Genomic DNA, 19,977 nt, shown 5'->3' with positions numbered 1-19,977 from the left:
ATTGACTGGAAAATATTGTCGGGGATGACAGCAGAGCAGCAAACTTGCAATTTCTGGAAAATTCAGAAGGCACAGGAGATACATATCACAAAGTTTTCTAAAGGCAAGATGACACAATGACGGTTAATAAGTAAAAGCAAACACAGAAGAGGGCACAAAAGTGAAAAAATATACCATGAGAACTAGGAGCTGAATCATGTCATTTGGCCCATTGAGTCAGCTCCACCATTCAGTCATGGCTGATCCTTTTCTCCCTTTCCTCAGTCCCACTCCCACACCTCAGCCTTCTCCCTAAAACCCTTGATCCCGTGTCCAATCAAGAAGCTATCAAGCTCTGTCTTAAGTACCCCCAATGATCTGGCCTCCACAGCTGCCTGTGGTAACAAATTCCAAAAATTCACCCCCCCCCCCCCCCCACCATGGGAAACATCCTTTCCACATCTACTGTTTAGGCCTTTCAACATTCAAAAGATTTCAATGAGATCCACCCCCCCCCCCCAAACCATCCTTCTAAATTCCAGCAAGTACAGACCCAAAGCCATCAAAAGTTCATCATATGATGATCCTTTCGTTCCCAGAATCATCCTTGTGAACTTCCTCTGAACCCAATGCCAGCACATCTTTTCTTAGATGAGGAGCCCAAAACTGTTCATAATACTGATGCAGCCTCACCAGTGCCTTATAAAGCCTCAGCATCACATCCTTGCTCTTGTATTTTAGACCTCTTGAAATGAATGCCAGCATTCCATTTGCCTTCCTCACTCATCACTGAAAGTTAAATTTTAGAGTGTTCTGCACAAGGACTCCCAAATTCCTCTGCATCTCAGAGTTCTGGATTCTCTCCCCGCTTAGAAAATAGTCTGAGCATTTATTTCTACTACCAAAGAGCATGACCATGCATTTTCCAACATTGTATTTCATTTGCCACTCTCTTGCTCATTCTCCTAATCTGTCCAAGTCCTTCTGCAGCTTACCAATTTCCTCAACACTACCAGCCTCTCAAACACTCTTTGCATCATCTGCAAACTTGACAACAAAGCCATCTATTCCATCGAAATCACTGATATTCAGCAGAAAAAGCGGTCCCAACATCGACCTCTGCAGAACACCACTAGTCACTGGCAGCCAACCAGAAAAGGGTCCTTTTATTCCTACTCGTTGTCTCCTACCAATCAGCCAATGCTCTAACCATGCCAGTAACTTTCTTATAATACCATGAGCTCCTAACTTGGTAAACAGCCTCACATGAGGCACCTTGTCAAAGGCTTCCAGAAAGTCCAAATACACAGCATCCTTTTACTATCCTATGTGTAATCTCCTTAAAGATTTCCAACAGGTTTGTCAGGTAAGATTTTCCCTTAAGGAAGCTATGCTGACTTTGTCCTACTTGTCCTGTGTCACCAAGTACTCCATAACCTCAACCTTAACAATTGACACTAACATCTTCCTAACCACTGAGGTCCGGCTAATTGGTCTATAATTTCCTTTCTACTGCCTTCCTCCTTTCTTAAAGACTGGAGTGACATTTACAAGTTTCCATTGCTCTCCCTATCAATGTGGTCAGTCTAACTGGTCTATAATTTCCTTTCTTCTGCCTCTCTCCCTTCTTGAAGACTGTAGTAACATTCGCAATTTCCAATTCCTACAGAACCATGCCAGAATCAATTGAGTCTTTTAAGATCATTACCAATGCCTCACAATCTCTTCAGACACCTTGTTCAAAATCCCAGGGTGTATACCATCTGGTCCATGTGACTTATCATCAGACCTTTCAGTTTCCCAAGAACCTTCTCCCTAGTAAAGGCAACTTCACACGTTTCTGACACTCTCCAACTTCCACTATACTGCTGGTGCCCTTCACAGTGAAGACTGATGCAAAATATTTACCCAGTTCATCTGCCATTTCCTTGTTCCCCTATACCACCTTTCCAGCATCATCTTCCAATGGTCCACTACCCACTCTCACCTTTGTTTTACACTTTATATTTCCAAAGAAACTTCTTGGTATCCTCTTTAATATTAATGGCTAAGCTTACTTTTGTCTTCCATCTTTTCCTTCTTAATCACATTTTTTTTAAAGATGCCTTCAGTTGGTTTTTAAAAGCTTCCCGATCTTCTAATTTCCCACTAACTTTTGCTCTATCATATGCCTTCTTTTTGGGTTTTATGTTGGCTTTTACTTCTCTCGTTAATCATGGTTGCGACATCATGCCTTCAGGATATTCCGCTCTCTTCCGGATATATACATCCTGTGCCTTCAGAACTGCTTCCAGAAATTTTACTGCTCAGTCATCATCCCTGCCAATGTTCTTTTCCAATCGCTTCCGGTCAACTCCTCTTTCACATAGAAACATAGAAAACCTACAGCACAACAAAGGGCCTTCGGCCCACAAAATTGTGACAAACATGTCCCTACCTTAGAAATTACAAGGGTTACTCATAGCCCTCTATTTTATAACCACCATGTACCTATCCAAAAGTCTCTTAAAAGACCCTATCGTATCTACCTCCACCACCTTTGCCGGCAGCCCATTCCACGCACTCACCACTCTCAGCATAAAAAACTTACCCCTGATATCTCCTCTGTATCTACTCCCCAGCACCTGAAACCTGTGTCCTCTTCTGGCAACCATTTCTGCCCTGGGAAAAAGCCACTGACTATCCACACGATCAATGCCTCTCATCATCTTATAAACCTCTATCAGGTCACCTCTCATCCTCTGCCACTCCAAGGAGAAAAGGCCGACTTCACTCAACCTGTTTTCATATGGCATGCTCCCCAATCCAGGCAACATCCTTGTAAACAATACACACAAAATGCTGGTGGAATGCAGCAGGTCAGGCAGCATCTATAGGGAGAAGCACTGTCGACGTTTCGGGCCAAGACCTGTCGAAGGATCTCAGCCCGAAACGTCGACAGCAGTCCTGACGAAGGGTCTCGGCCCGAACCATCGACAGCGCTTCTCCCTATAGATGCTGCTTGACCTGCTGCGTTCCACCAGCATTTTATGTGTTGCTTGAATTTCCAGCATCTGCAGATTTCCTCGTGTTAACATCCTTATAAATCTCCTCTGCACACTTTCTATGGCTTCCACATCCTTCCTGTAGTTAGGTGACCAGAACTGAGCACAGTACTCTGATTGGGGTCTGACCAGGGTCCTATATAGCTGCAACATTACCTCTCCGCTCCTAAATTCAATTCCACGATTGATGAAGGCCAATACACCGTACGCCGCCTTAACCACAGAATCAACCTGCGCAACTGCTTTGAGCATCCTATGGACTTGGACCCCAAGGTCCCTCTGATCCTCCACACTGCCAAGAGTCTTACCATTAATACTATATTCTGACATCATATTTGACCTACCAAAATGAACCACCTCACACTTATCTGCGTTGAACTGCATCTGCCACTTCTCAGCCCAGTTTTACATTCTATCAATGTCCCGCTGTAACCTCTGATAGCCCTCCACACTATCCACAACACCTCCAACCTTTGTGTCACCAGCAAGTTACTAACCCATCCTTCCACTTCCTCATCCGGGTCATTTATAAAAATCGCAAAGAGTAAGGGTCCCAGAACAGATCCCTGAAGCACACCACTGGTCAACAACCTCGATGCAGAAAATAACCTGTCGACAACCACACTTTGCCTTCTGTGGGCATGTGAGTTCTGGATCCACAAAGCAATGTCCCCTTGGATCCCATGCCTCCTGACTGTCTCAATAAGCCTTGCATGGGGTACCTTATCAAATGCCTTGCCGAAATCCATATACACTACATCTACTGCTCTTCCGTCAGTGTGTTTAGTCACATCCTCAAAATATTGAATCAGGCTCGTAAGGCATGACCTGCCCGTGACAAAGCCATGCTGACTATTCCTAATCATATTACACCTCTCCAAATGTTCATATATCCTGCCTCTCAGGATCTTCTCCATCAACTTACCACCACTGAAGTAAGACTCACTGGTCTATAATTTCCAGGGCTACCTCTATTCCCTTTATTGAATAAACGAAGAACATTCTTTATAAATGACCTGGACAAGGAAGTGGAGGGATGGATTAGTAAGTTTGCTCATGACATAAAGGTTGGAGATGTTGTGGATAGTGTGGAGGGCTGTCAGAGGTTACAGCGGGCCACTGATTAGATGAAAAACTGGGCTGAGAAGAGGCAGATGCAGTTTAACCCAGATAAGTATGAGGTGGTTCATTTTGGTAGGTCAAATATGATGGCATAATATAGTATTAATGGTAAGACTCCTGGCAGTGTGGAGGATCAGAGTGATCTTGGGATCCAAGACAATAGGATGCTCAAAGCAGCTGCGCAGGTTGATTCTGTGGTTAAGGCGGCATACGGTGTATTGGCCTTCATCAATCATGGAATTGAATTTAGGAGCCAAGAGGTAATGTTGCAGCTATATAGGACCCTGGTCAGACCCCACTTGGAGTATTGTGCTCAGTTCTGGTCGCCTCACTACAGAAAGGATATGGAAACCATAGAAAGGGTGCAGAGGAGATTTACAAGGATGTTACCTGGATTGGGGAGCATGCCTTATGAAAATAGGTTGAGTGAACTTGGCCTTTTCTCCTTGGAGTGACAGAGCATGAGAGGTGACCTGATAGAAGTGTATAAGATGATGAGAGGCATTGATTGTGTGAATAGTCAGAGGCTTTTTCCCAGGGCTGAAATGTTTGCCACAAGAGAACACAGGTTTAAGGTGCTTGTGAGTAGGTACAGAGGAGATATCACGGATAAGTTTTTTTACTCAGAGTGGTGAGTGCGTGGAATGGGCTGCCGGCAATAGGGGTGGAGGTGGATACGATAGGGTCTTTTAAGAGATTTTTGGATAGATACATGGAGCATAGAAAAATAAAGGGCTATAGGTAAGCCTAGTAATTTCTAAGGTAGGGACATGTTCGGCACAACTTTGTGGGCCCAAGGGCCTGTATTGTGCTAGGTTTTCTATGTTTCTATCAGCAACCCTCCAATCGTCCGGTACCTCTCCTTTCCCCATTGATGATTCGAAGATCATCGCCAGAGGCTCAGCAATCTCCTGCCTCGCATCCAAAGGTAGCCTGGGCTACTTCTCACCCGGTCCCAGTGACTTATCCAACTTGATGCTTTCCAAAAGCTCCAGCACATCCTCTTTCTTAATATCTACATGCTCAAGCTTTTCAGTCTGCTGCAAGTCATCAGTACAATCAATAAGATCCTTTTCCATAATGAATACTGAAGTAAAGTATTCATTAAGTACCTCTACAATCTCCTCCGGTTCCAGACATACTTTCCCACTGTCACACTTGATAGGTCCTATTTTTTCACGTCTTACCTCTTGCTTTTCACGTACTTATATAGTGCCTTGTGGTTTTCCGTAATCCTGCCCGCCAGGGCCTTCTCATGGCCCCTTCGGACTCTCCTAATTTCCTTTTTAAGCTCCTTCCTGTTAGCCTTATAATCTTCTAGATCTCTAACATTACCTAGCTTCTCTGAAACTTCTGTAAGCTTTTCTTGTCTTCTTGACTAGATTTATTACAGACTTTATACACCACGGTTCCTTTACCTTTCCATACTTCCCTGTCTCATTGGAAAGGACCTGTGCATAACTCCACCCAAGTATCCCCTGAACATTTTCCACAGTTCTTCCATACCTTTCCCTGAGAACATCGGTTCCCAATTTAAGCTTCCAATTTCCTGCCTGATAGCCTCATAATTCTCCTTACTCCAATTAAACGCTTTTCTAACTTGTCTGTTCCTATCTGTCTCCAATACTATTGTAAAGGAGATAAAATTATGATCACTATCTCCAAAATGCTCTCCCACTGACAGATCTGACACCTGACCAGGTTCATTTCCCAATACCAAATCAAGTACAGCCTCTCCTCTTGTAGGCTTATCTACATATTGTGTCAAGAAACCTTCCTGAGCACACCTAACAACCTCCACCCCATCTAAACCCTTTGCTCTAGGGAGATGCCAATCAATATTTGGGAAATTAAAATCTCCCATCAGGACAACTGTTATTATTACAACTTTCCAGGATCTGTTTCCCTATCTGCACAATATCCCTGTTACTATTGGGCGGGCTTTAAAAAACACCCAGTAGAGTTATTGACCCCTTCCTGTTCCTAACCTCCACCCACAGAGACTCCGTAGACAATCCCTCCATGACGTCCACCTTTTCTGCAGCTGTGACACTATCTCTGATCAACAGTGCCATGCCCCCACCTCTTCTGCCTCCCTCCCTGTCATTTCTGAAACATCTAAAACCCAGCACTTGAAGTAACCATTCCTGTCCCTGAGCCATCCAAGTCTCTGTAATGGCCACCACATCATAGCTCCAAGAACTGGTCCACGCTCTAATCTCATTTGCTTTGTTCACAATACTCCTTGTGTTAAAATAGACACATCTCAAACTGTCCATCCAAGCGCATATCTTCTCTATCACCTGTCAATCCTCCCTCACACACTGTCTCCCAAGCTTTCCCTATTTGTGAGCCAACCGCCTCATCCCTGGTCTCTTCAGTTCGGTTCCCACCCCCCAACAATTCACGTTTAAACTCTCCCCAGTTGCCTTAGCAAACCTCCCTGCCAGGATATTGGTCCCCCTGGGATTCAAGTGCAAGCCGTCCTTTTTGTACAGGTTACACCTGCCCCAAGAGGTCCCAATGATTCAGAAATCTGAATCTCTGCCCCCTGCTGCAATCCCTCAGCAATGCATTTATCCTCCACCTCATTCTATTCCTATACTCATTGTCCCATGGCACAGGCAGTAATCCCGAGATTACTACCTTTGTGGTCCTGCTTCTCAACTTCCTTCCTAACTCCCTGTAGTCTGTTTTCAGGACCTCTTCTCTTTACCTACCTATGTCATTGGTACTAATATGTACCACGACCTCTCCCTTCCACTGCAGGATATCTTGGACGCGATCTTAAACATCACGGACCCTAGCACCTGGGAGGCAAACTTACATCCGAGTTTCTTTCCTGTGTCCACAGAATCGCCCGTCTGACCCCCGAGCTATAGAGTCCCCTATCACTACTGCCTTTCCCTGACTTCTGAGCCCAGGGCCGGACTCTGTGCCAGAAGCACGGCCATTGTTACTTCCCCCAGATAGGCTGCTCCCCCACCCCCAACAGTACTCAAACAGGAATACTTATTGTCAAGGGGTACAGCCACAGGGGTACTCTCTCGTACCTGACTCTTCCCCTTCCCTCTCCTGACTGTTACCCACTTGTCTGTCTCCCATGGCCCCGCTGTGACCACCTGCCTTTAACTCCTTTCTATCACCTCCTCGCTCTCCCTGACCAAGCGAAGGCCATCGAACTGCATCTGCAGTTCGGTAACGCGGTCCCTTAGGAGCTGTAGCTCGTCACACCAGGTGCAGATATGGCCATCCGGGATGCTGGGAGACCCCAGGCCCTCCCACATCTGACACCGAGCACAAAAAACCGGCCTCACGCACATACTACCGTAGATGTCGGATTATAAGCCGCTACTTTTTTCCCACATTTTGAACAGCTTTGAACACTGCGGCCTTTACTACGGTACGGCTAATGCATGATTTTTTTTCATGCCGCCAAAAACATTTTGCCTCGTAACAGTAGACCAATAAAATTGATGAGTAGTTCACAGAGGTCCAATGAAATTGTACGATAAATCAAGCGCACTTTCACAATTAAATTATTGTAAATCAGTCATTTGTACTCACCCTCATCAACATGGAAAACACTCGAAGAAAAACATTGTGCTGCCTTTATGGCAGTTATTTAGTTTATAATATTTTCGCTTAGTAATTCATTTTCTAGTTAAAGTTAGAAGTGTTTTAACTATATTTGTTTTCTGTACTACATCGCGGGATGCTATGACGTCACACCCGGTTTCGCCGCGTCTTGTGGGAAAAATACCGGTTTGCGATAAACGGGAAGGAGGGGGCGAGCGCATTACGCGAGCGGCATTAGATCTGAGCGAACGCTGCTTTTAAGTTAAAGGCGATCAATAACTTTTCCTGGTAGGCTGCAGTATATATATTTTTTACCAGTCGTTAGGAGATATTGGAATGTTGTTCAGTAAAAAAGTATACGCAACGTATATTTAAAAGTAGCCGCGTTACAGGCACGGTTCGAAAAAAAGCATTTGCAATATGTATTTGTTTATGTTACCATATGGATTTAATTAAAAGTTAAAAAATCCTCACGTGTAATATCTTTCTGTGTAAATATCTCATATTACAACGTGGGACACCTGCGGCCGAAAATCCGGTGCGGCTTGTACAAGTACAAAATTGATTTTCTTTCTAAAATTAGAGCCAGCTGCTTTTAATCAGGTGCGCTCTGTAGTGCGAAATCTACGGTACTTCCTTTCCACAATTAACACAGGTTAACCTATCTCTCTTCTGTAATTCCCTTTACTCCATTACAATACTGATACATCAGACTTTAGCTTCACAAATTTCAGGGTGAATTCAACCATATTATAATAACTTTCCCCCAAGGGTTCTTCTACTTTAAACTCTCTAATCAATTCCAACTCATTACAAAACACCCAGCCCAGAATAGCTGGTCTGCCAGTGGGCTCAACCACAAGCTGCTCTAAAGTGTCATGTTGAAGGTATTCTAGAAATTTCTCTTTTTGGGATTCAGCACCAACATGATTTTCCTTATCTACCTGCATATTGAAATCCCCCATGGCTATTGTAAATTGCCCTTTTGGCATGCATTTTTCTATCTCCTGATACATCACATCCTTACTACTGCTTGGTGGTCTGTATACAACTCCATAAGGGTTCCTTATCTTTACTCAAAGATTCAACACCTTCTGACAAGTACAACAAATTAACCCTTTGTCACCTCTTACCAATGATTTGATTTCATTTGTATTTTAAGACTAGAGCAATACCACACCTGCTGCCTGCCTACCTGCCTGCCCTTTCAATACAATGCGTTTCCCATCTATAATCTTCTTCCTGCCATGATTCAGTGATATATGCATTATACATGTCAATCTGTAACTGTAACAAGTTCATCTACCATATTCTGTATACTGTGTACATTCAAATACAACACCTTCAGTCCCGTAGTCACCCTTTTCAATTTTGTCTACCTCTTAAACTACAACATTCTGTTGATTGTAATTGTGACCTATCTTCAGCCACTACTTGTTAGGAGTTTCACAACAGATTGCCTTTGTTTTAAACCAACTGCCACACCCTCTGCACTATCACTTTGGCTCCCATCCCCCTACCAAATTAGTTTTAAACCCTTCTAAACAACTCTAGCAAAAGTATGTACAAGGATATTGGACCCTTTCAGGATTTGGTGTGACCCACCCCTTTTGTACATATCGTACCTTCGCCAGAATAGATTCCAATGATCCATAAATCTGAATCCCTGCCCCAGTTCCTCAGCCACACATTCACCTGCCAAATCATCCTATTCTTACCCTCACTGGCGCGTGGCACAGGCAGCAACCCAGAGATTACTACCCTGGAGGTCTTGTTTTTCAACTTTCTACCTAGCTCCCTAAAATCTCTCTTCAGGACCTCCTCAGTTGATCTATCTATGTCATTGGTGCCAATATGCACCAAGAATTTTGGCTGCTCACCCTCGAGAATGCCACTGACATGATCTGAGACATCGCTGATCTAGGCACCAGGGAGGAAACATACATTCCTAGTGTCTCTATCGTGCTCACAGAATCTTGTCTCTGTTCCTCTGAATAAGGAATCTCCTATCAGCACTGCAGTCTTCTTCACCTCTGTTCTTCTGAATCACAGCACCAGACTCAGTGCCAGAGACCCAGTCACTGTGGCTCCCACTGGGAGGTCATCCACCTCAACAATATCTGAAGTTGCATACTTATTATTGAGGGGAATGACCACAAGTGTACTCTGCAATGACTGTACATTTCCCCTCCTTCTCCTGACAGTTACCCAGTTACCTGTCTCCTGCAACCTATGGGTGAGTACCTCCCTGCAGCTCTCATCACCTCTTCATTCTCCCGTATGAGTCAAAGGTCATCAAGCTGCAGCTCGGTGCATCCGGTGCAGATGTATTTCTCCGGGAGACTGGAGGTCTCCCAAACTTCCCACACCCCATGCACAGTACAAAACACTGCCCCTGGAGCCATTCTCACTACACTATGCACAAACAGATGAGGAATGAAGAAATAAGAGACAGTTGCCTAATACTTTACCTCATCCAAATCTGATCTCACCCAAGCCTGACAAGCCAAAGCCACTTCAAAAACAGGCATACTCAAAAGAATGGCTGCTCCACTTGCACTTGCCTTAAGCTACCTTATCAAATCTAGTTCATTAAGCAGCACCTAACCCAGAATTGCCTTTCCCCTAATAAGCCCCACCACAAGTATCACTAAAAAGCCACCTTGTAGGCATTCTACAAATTTTCTTTTGATCCAACACCAAATTGATTTCCCGATCTACTTACATATCGAAATCTCCCATGACCATCTTAACATAGTGTTTTTGATGTGATTATTCAGAATACTTTATCAACCTGATGACGTATACCACGACAGGCAGTCCCCGAGTTACGAATGTCCAATTTACGGACAACTCGTACTTACGAACTGAGGAAGGAGAACGCCGTCCACCATTTTAAGTCAGATCGCGACGCCATCCGCCATTTTAGGTCGTTGCTGTTGACACTGTGTTGAGTGTTTAACTTTGTATTTGGGTTAAATTGTTCTTAGTAAGACTCACCCCGCACCCCCACCCCCCCAGTCAGCTGGTGATGCAGTGAGATCAGCGCAGGGCTGGAGAACAGAGGTTCATGAGTTCGATCCAGTGACGGACCACTCCCGTGCTAGGTTGATGACAATCCAGTGACTCCCGTACCATCCGTGCTGGGTTGATGTCGAGCTCGCGACTCGACCTCATAAAAAAAAACAGCCACCTCCAGTTTAAATTCCCACACGGAATATTGTGGAGGATCAAATACCCAAACCCAACACAGCCCCCACTTGTCCCATTTAACCTGTCTCAGTACAGTGGAGTTTAGGACCCAGGGAATTCAGTGCAGTGGTCCTTAGGACCCAGCGGATCTTGGGACCTGCCGCCCACAGTGTTTCTGTTCCATTGACGGGAAGCGATCACGATTGAAAATAAAGTGGAAATAATAAAGCGTTTGGAAAGAGGTGAAACGCCATCGGTCATTGGAAAAGCGTTAGTCTACAGTCGGTCAACGATCAGAACAATTTTAAAGGATAAAGTGAGAATAATGGAGCACATGAAAGGCCCTGAAAGCTACAATTATTACTAAGCAACGCAGTGGTTTAATTATTGGAATACATATGTTTCTTAAGTGTTTTATATGCATAGAAAGGTAAAATATATACTATATACTAAGACAAACGTTTGACTGACGCTAAATAATACCGGATGTACTTGTTCCAACTTACGTACATACCCGACTTAAAGACGGACTCAGAAATGGAACTCGTACGTAACCTGGGGACTGCCTGTACTTCATAATAAACAATGATACTGATGATACTTTTCTTTAAAAGCATGTGGATAATTATATACAGTGCTGCTCAGGATAATGCAACTTTGTATTTCTTAGCAGGATTTGAGTTCTGAATGTACTCCTGGCTTGAAATTATATTCACTGTTTGAAGTTACCATAAATGACAATTTACTTGTTACCTTATTTCAGTTATTCGATTTCATTAACTAAACGATTTTATTGATATCTTTGGACATAGGAAGAACAAGGTCCAAGTTTAAAACTGAAATTCTTAACCAATTTCCAGAGTGAATTCATGTTAAGCCCACACCTGGTGTCCATGAGAAGTTTCTGCTTTCTGGAATTGACAGTTAACTGACCAGTTTATGAACCATAACTGAACTCAGTGATCAAGTGCTGTTTTTCTCCCCGAGCAACAGGAATGCATAAAAGGTCACAACCTAAAAGCTTAATTAATCTGACATCACAAAAATCTGTCAGCTTTTGTTTCAGTACAGATTAAAATCATCACATATGAATGTGTGAAATCTGAGCTTGTACTAGATACCAAAGCTTCTGATGTGTAATTTCTGGAATAGCAGTGAAAACCTGAATGTGTAATTGCCTATGTGGCATTAGAACACCGTGACCAAAGAGCAGAACTCACAATAACACCTGAACAAAAACAAATTTACCAGATTAAACAGCCTGTTCAACATTCAAATGTTATCCTTTCCTGTTTTGTCCAGAATTCATTTCAAGTTTCAAACTGTAAGTTGATAAGTCTCAGGTCAGTGATAGGGAAGTGACTGGAGAGATTTCTTAACGATAGGATTTAGGAGCATAACCCTAATCATGGGCTAATTACGGAGAGCCAGCATGGCTTTCTGCAGGGCGAGTCTCATCTAACTTGATTTTGTTTTTGACAAGGTGACAAGAGTGATTGATGAAAGTAGAGCTATGGACGTGGTCTACATGGATTTTAGTAAGGTGTTTAGAAAGGTTCCTCATGGAGGTTCACCCAGAAGATTAAGATGCATGGGATCCATGGTGAATTTGTCTTGCCCATAGAAGACAGAAGATAGTGGTCGAAGGGCCTTATTTTAGCTGGAAATCTGTAACAAGTAGTGCTCCACAGAGATCTGTGCTGGGACCTCTGCTGTTTATGAAGTCTAAAAATGACCAGGATGAAAATGTAAATGAGTGACTTAGTACGTTTGCAGATGATATGAAAAGTGGCAATTTTATGGATAGCATAGGATATCAGTCTCAGTCCTGATAAATGGTCTCAGACAGCAAAGTCGACTGAACTCTTTTCGATAGACGCCTACTGAATTCCTCCAGCATTTTGTGTGTGTTGCTTTGGATTTCCAGCATTTGAATACTTTCTCATATGTCAGATTAGAGTATGGGCAGAGAAATGGCAGATAAAATTTAACCTGGCCAAATGTGAAGTGTGGTAGGTCAAATGGAAAGAGACAGTTCACTGTTAAGGGCAAGACCCTTAACAGTGTTGATGAGCAGAGGGATCTCAGGATCCAAGTTCATAGCTCCTTGAAAGTGGCTAGACAGTTTGATAGGGTGGTTAAGACTTATGACTTGTTGCCTTTATTAATCGAGGCATTAATTTCACAAGTCAGAACGTTATGTTGCAGCTTTATAAAACTAGTCAGGCAGCATCTGGAGTATTGCATACAGTTCTGGTCACACTATTATAGGAAAGGTATCAAGGCTTTGGAGAGGGTGCAGAAGAGGTTTACCAGGATGCTGCCTGGATTATAGGGCATGTGCTATAACAAGAGGTTCGACAAACTTGGATTGTCTTCCCTGGAGCGGTGGAGGCTGAGGGGTCATCTGATAGAAGTTTATAAGATTACAAGAGGCATCGATGGAATAGACAGATAGTATATTCTTCTCAGGGTTGAAATATCTGATACCACAGGGTATGCATTTAAGATGAGGGGGCAGTTTCAAAGGAGGTTAGGGGCAATTTGCTTCCTCCCCCACCCCGCACAGAGAGCAGTGGTGCCTAGAATACACTGCCTGGGGCAGTGGCAGACATAGATACAGTGGACATGTTTAGATATGGACATGAATATAAGGGAAATGGAAGGATGTGGTCATTGTATAGGCAGAAGGCACTAGTTTAGCTACTAGATTACAAATTGAATTGGTTTGGCACAACATTGTGGACCGAAAGGTCTGTTCCTGTGCTGTACTGTTTTATGATCTAATGCTCTATTTTCCTTACACTTGTATCCATTTCCTTCTAAAAAGCGAGCATTTTGCTTCCAGTTGGAAATTGGCCCTTCTCAGAACCTCACGACTTATATAAGTTCTTTTAAATGATTAAATACTTACTTTCGCTAAGGTGCCCTTTTTGGCATACATATCTGTCCGCAACCCAAAGTTCTGTAGGTCAGCCGGTTTGTCCTTTGCCTTTTCTGGGAAGTTCAACATCTGCTGTGAGGCAGGAATCTGCACAGGAGTTTCAGGATTGGGTGGACATGAAACAACATTATTTAGTAAACCAAGTTAGTTTTAAAAGTTCAATTAACATAATATAGAACATAGAACAAAGAATAGTAGAGCACATTACAGGCCCTTCGGCCCACAATATTCTGCTGACCCTCAAACCCTGCCTCACATATAACCCCCCACCTTAAATTCCTCCATATACCTGTCTAGTAGTCTCTTAAATTTCACTAGTGTGTCTGCCTCCACCACTGACTCAGGCAGTGCATTCCACGCACCAACCACTCTCTATGAGTGAAAAACCTTCCTCTAATATCCCCCTTGAACTTCCCTCCCCTTAACTTAAAGCCATGTCCTCTTGTACTGAGCAGTGGTGCCCTGGGGAAGAGGCACTGGCTGTCCACTCTGTCTATTCCTCTTAATATCTTGTACACCTCTATCATGTCTCCTCTCATCCTCCTCCTCTCCAAAGAGTAAAGCCCTAGCTCCCTTAATCTCTGATCATAATCCATACTCTCTAAACCAGGCAGCATCCTGCTAAATCTCCTCTGTACCCTTTTCAATGCTTCCACATCCTTCCTATAGTGAGGCGACCAGAACTGGACACAGTACTCCAAGTGTGGCCCAACTAGAGTTTTATACAGCTGCATCATTACATCGCGACTCTTAAACTCTATCCCTCGACTTAGGAAAGCTAACACCCCATAATCTTTCTTAACTACCCTATCTACCTGTGAGGCAACTTTCAGGGATCTGTGGACATGTACCCCCAGATCCCTCTGCTCCTCCACACTACCAAGTATCCTGCCATTTACTTTGTACTATGCCTTGGAGTTTGTCATTCCAAAGTGTACCACCTCACACTTCTCCAGGTTGAAGTCCATCTGCCACTGCTCAGCCCACTTCTGCATCCTATCAATGTCTCTCTGCAATCTTCGACAATCCTCTACACTATCTACAACACCACCAACCTTTGTGTCGTCTGCAAACTTGTCAACACACCCTTCTACCCTGAAATCCAGGTCGTTAATAAAAATCATGAAAAGTAGAGGTCCCAGAACAGATTCTTGTGGCACACCACTAGTCACAACCCTCCAATCTGAATGTACTCCCTCCACCACAACCCTCTGCCTTCTGCAGGCAAGCCAATTCTGAATCCACCTGGCCAAACTTCCCTGGATCCCATGCCTTCTGACTTTCTGAATAAGCCTACCGTGTTGATCCTTGTCAAATGCCTTACTAAAATCCATGTAGATCACATCCACTGCACTACCCTCATCTATATGCCTGGTCACCTCCTCAAATAACTCTATCAGGCTTGTTAGGCACGATCTGCCCTTCACAAAGCCATGCTGACTGTCCCTGATCAGACCATGATTCTCTAAATGCCTATAGTTCCTATCTCTAAGAATCTTTTCCAACAGCTTTCCCACCACAGACGTAAGGCTCACTGGTCTGTAATTACCCGGACTATCTCTACTACCTTTTTTGAACAAGGGGACAACATTCGCCTCCCTCCAATCCTCCAGTACCATTCCTGTGGACAATGAGGACATAAAGATCCTAGCCAGAGGCTCAGCAATCTCTTCCCTCGCCTCATGGAGCAGCCTGGGGAATATTCCGTCAGGCCATGGGGACTTATCCGTCCTAATATATTTTAACAACTCCAACACCTCCTCTCCCTTAATATCAACATGCTCCAGAACATCAACCCCACTCATATTGTCCTCACCGTCATCAAGTTCCCTCTCATTGGTGAATAGCGAAGAGAAGTATTCATTGAGGACCTCGTTCACTTCCACAGCCTCCAGGCACATCTTCCCACTTTTATCTCTAATCGGTCCTACCTTTACTCCTGTCATCCTTTTGTTCTTCACATAATTGAAAAATGCCTTGGGGTTTTCCTTTACCCTACTCACCAAGGCCTTCTCATGCCCCCTTCTTGCTCTTCTCAGCCCCTTTCTTGCTACCTTATATTCCTCAATAGACCCATCTGATCCTTGCTTCCTAAACCTCATGTATGCTGCCTTCTTCCACCTGACTAGATTTTCCACTTCACTTGTCACCCATGGTTCCTTCATCCTACCATTCTTTATCTTCTTCACTGGGAAAAATTTATCCCTAACATCCTGCAAAGGATCCTTAAACATCGACCACATGTCCATAGTATATTTCCCTGCGAAAACATCATCCCAATTCACACCCGCAAGTTCCAGCCTTATAGCCTTATAATTTGCCCTTCCCCAATTAAAAATTTTCCTGTCCTCTCTGATTCTATCCTTTTCCATGATAATGCTATAGGCCAGGAAGCGGTGATCACTGTCCCCCAGATGCTCACCCACTGACAGATCTGTGACCTGACCTGGTTCATTACCTAATACTAGATTTAGTAAGGCATTCCCCCTAGTTGGCCTGTCAACATACTGTGACAGGAATCCATCCTGGACACACTTAACAAACTCTGCCCCATCTAAACCCTTGGAACTAAACTAAACTAATATGTTCAATTGCACACAGGAAACAGGCCAAAATGTATATGCTGGAGTTTTATACGGGATTGATCAGACCGGACTTGGAGTATTGAGAGCAGTTTTTTGTCCCCTTCTCCAAGGGCAGATGTACCGGCATTTGAGATGGTAAAGGAGGTTCACAAGGTAGAAAGATACTTCATTTATCCCAAAGGAAATTACACTATCACAGTGGTATTACAAGTGCACAAATATAAAAATATTAGAAGGGAAGAAAGAATGAAAATAAGTTACCTTAAAAATAAGATGTATTAGATTTGCAAGTCAAAGATGGTAGTGTAAGAATTACCGTAATATATATTAATGGATGCACATTCACACTGTTCAGATAAATGATTGTAGTATTGCACAGATGTGTCTGCAAGAGCAGGGTGTGGTAAACAGAGGGTAATAACAGTCTAACAGGAAGGAGTCATCACTTTCCCAGCTATAGGTTGGCTCAGCGAAGGGCAAGAATGACCTCATAGCGCTCTTTGGAGCAGCACAGTTGTCTTAATCTATCACTGAAAGTGCTCCTCTGATCAGCCAAAGTGGCATGCAGAAGATGAGAAACATTGTCCAGAATTGCAAGGATTTTACAGAGGGTCCTTTGTTTTACCACGGCCTCCAGTATGTCCAGTTTGATTCCTATAACACAGCCAGCCTTTAATCAGTTTATTGAGTGTGTTGAAGCCATTGCCCCAGCACACCACCACATAGAAGAAAGCACTGTTGACAACAGACAGGTAGAACATCTGAAGGAGAGACCTGCATACTCCAAAGGACCTTAGGAAGTACAGGTGACTTTGGCTCCTCTCGTACTGTGTTCTTTTGGCTCGTGTTGGTGCTCCACAGAAGTCTGTTGTCTGGGTGCACCACAAAGTACTTGCAGGTCCTCACCGCATCAAAAGTAACAGGGAGCAGTGCAGGCTTGGTCTTCCTGAAGCCCATCACCATCTCCTTTGTCTTACTGATGGTGAGCTGTAGATGATTCAGCTTGCACCATTTGACAAAGTCCTCTACCAGGGCTCTGTATTCATCTTCCCATCCTCCCTTTATACACCCAGACAATACCTGCAGATGACATGATTCAGTGTTGTATATAAAGTCCAAGGTATACAGGAAAAACAGGAAGGGAGCCAAAACAATCCCGAGGGGCACCAGCGCTGCTTAGAGCCGCCACACAACCTGGGAAGCCATTAACCAGAATGCAATGGAAGTGCCACCTGCATTGAAAGAAGCTTTTCTTCCAACAATGAAGGCTGTATGATATTGAAGGCACTTGAGAAATCAAACAATATGATCCCTCAGTGCTGCCCTACTTATTCAAATGGGAGTAGACTCTGTTCAGCACGTTAAAATTTGATGCAAAACTTTACACATTTAATTGGAATTAATTTAAATAAATGCACAAGATAACTGCATGAGACTTTCATCAGAAAAAGATTTACGGAAAAATTAGATTTTCACCAATTCCCAACAACAAGTCACATTAATCCATAACTCTAGAATGTAAAGGGAAAGGATATTAGGATGAGCTGATGCTTACTTGATGCCTTTTCATTTGAACTGGAATGTAGATAGATAGATAGATAGATAGATAGATAGATACTTTATTCATCCCCATGGGGAAATTCAACTTTTTTTCCAATGTCCCATACACTTGTTGTAGCAAAACTAATTACATACAATACTTAACTCAGTAAAAAAATATGATATGCATCTAAATCACCATCTCAAAAAGCATTAATAATAGCTTTTAAAAAGTTCTTAAGTCCTGGCGGTAGAATTGTAAAGCCTAATGGCATTGGGGAGTATTGACCTCTTCATCCTGTCTGAGGAGCATTGCATCGATAGTAACCTGTCACTGAAACTGCTTCTCTGTCTCTGGATGGGAAGGGAAAGGGTAGTTGCATGAAATGAGGAGCTTACTTGCGGGGTTCTCAGATGAACAGGTACCAAACCAGAAGGTGTATCTGCAAGAACATTGAAGTGAGGAGTCGGTGGAGGACCCATTGGCAGAGGGCGACTGTCAGCATCCACTTGGTAATTCACAAGGCCCCACTGCTCCAAGAAGGCATGAACTCTAGAGAAAGCAAGATGCACATGAATGCATGCAGTAAAGAGTCAAGAACATCAGAATTCCCTGTTACCTGCTGTCTTGGTGTTAACCCAAAACACTCAGGTACTCCGTAGTAAAAAGAAATATGTATATGCTTGGAATTAGAAATAAACACAAATACTACAAATACGCATGACAGCAGTATTTGGAGAGAAGAACTATTACAGATGCTAAATGAAGGAAAAGTAAATTAACCATACTTTAAATGACAAAGGAAGAATAGAAGATAAAGTCAAAACTGCTCTCCACTCCTTCTCTCTGCCCCTCTTCCCTTTGTTGGGAATTAAAATGTTTGATTGTTTAACTTTTCCATTTTCTATTGCCTTCACCTTACCTCATTACAGCACACACATCCCCTGTCAAATTTCTCCGGCACGATGTACTGGTCAGGTATTCTTGAGGGTTTAGCCGGTAAGTGTCTATCATGAAGTTCCGATATGCCAAATATCTGTGGCAATTGGAAAGAAAAAAATAGTTCTATGAAGTAACACAAAAGAGCCACACAATGTTATGAAGTAAAATAGCCAAATCATCGCATCCCGCAAGTAATAGCATCCATCAACTGGCCATAGCTATTGCACAACTTCATTTATTACCTTAACACTGAATGATTCCAGCCCTCCCTCCCTCCATTCTATCTCAAATTCTGCCAAAACACAACTGACCTGAGCCATTGCACAACTTCATTTACTACCATAACACTGAGGAAAGAGAATCTGTGCCCTTCAATGTAACTTTCCATCTGGAGGCACCAGAACTAATCAGAATTCACTAAAAACCTTGAAATTAAATGTTACTTGCTGCTCATCACTTACAGAAGTACGCAGGCATACACAGTAAACATCCACAAATCTGCATCAATTGTAGAATCACACAATTTATCACATGCTGCTCCAATCTCATTGGCAAATTTGCAAACTTATATTCATCTGCAGGTCATTAACAGTAAATAACTGAGGCATATCCATCATTAAGGAACTCCCCTCACCCAGATCATGCCACCTTCTCATTGCTATCAGGGAGGAGGGTAGGGGAGCCTGAGGACACACTCAATGTTGCAAGAACAGCTTTTTCCTCTCCACCATCATAATGCTAAATGGATAATGAACTCCTGAACACTACCTCACCATTTTTTCACTACTTATTCAATTTATTGTTTGTTTTATATATACTACTTGTTGTAATTTATGTTATGGGTTGTAACACATTCCTGCAACAAAAAAAATTTCATGGCATATGCCAGTGATATTAAACCTGCTCCGAGAACTGATCCATTGGGTGGATCCCCATAGTAATCATTATCTCGTTTTGGATGCTGTTGAGGGGGAAGGGGGAGATGGTGATCTGACAGGACGACCACAGCGATCAGGTCTCTGGCACTGAGCATGGCTCCATGGAGCAGAA

The 19,977-nt window shown here is 43.3% G+C and overlaps 1 protein-coding gene across 4 annotated transcripts in view; it reads right to left on the bottom strand.

Annotated features, from left to right (window-relative positions):
* Positions 1–19,977, bottom strand: part of smarcc1a (SWI/SNF related BAF chromatin remodeling complex subunit C1a) — a 286,601-nt gene that overhangs the window by 95,660 nt on the left and 170,964 nt on the right. For all 4 annotated transcript variants that reach the window (XM_073070120.1, XM_073069954.1, XM_073070033.1 and 1 more), the window contains exons 16-18: positions 18,908–19,021; positions 18,384–18,537; positions 13,831–13,947 (exon numbers count right to left, since the gene is read on the bottom strand). In XM_073070120.1, coding sequence (XP_072926221.1) covers positions 13,831–13,947; positions 18,384–18,537; positions 18,908–19,021 — 385 coding nt within the window. The remainder of the gene's footprint in view (positions 1–13,830; positions 13,948–18,383; positions 18,538–18,907; positions 19,022–19,977) is intronic.

Source organism: Hemitrygon akajei, chromosome 1 (genome assembly GCF_048418815.1).
Source record: "Hemitrygon akajei chromosome 1, sHemAka1.3, whole genome shotgun sequence".
Classification (NCBI taxonomy): domain Eukaryota; kingdom Metazoa; phylum Chordata; class Chondrichthyes; order Myliobatiformes; family Dasyatidae; genus Hemitrygon; species Hemitrygon akajei.
The sequence above is the reverse complement of the archived record's forward strand: the minus strand, read 5'-3'. Positions and strand labels throughout refer to the sequence as shown.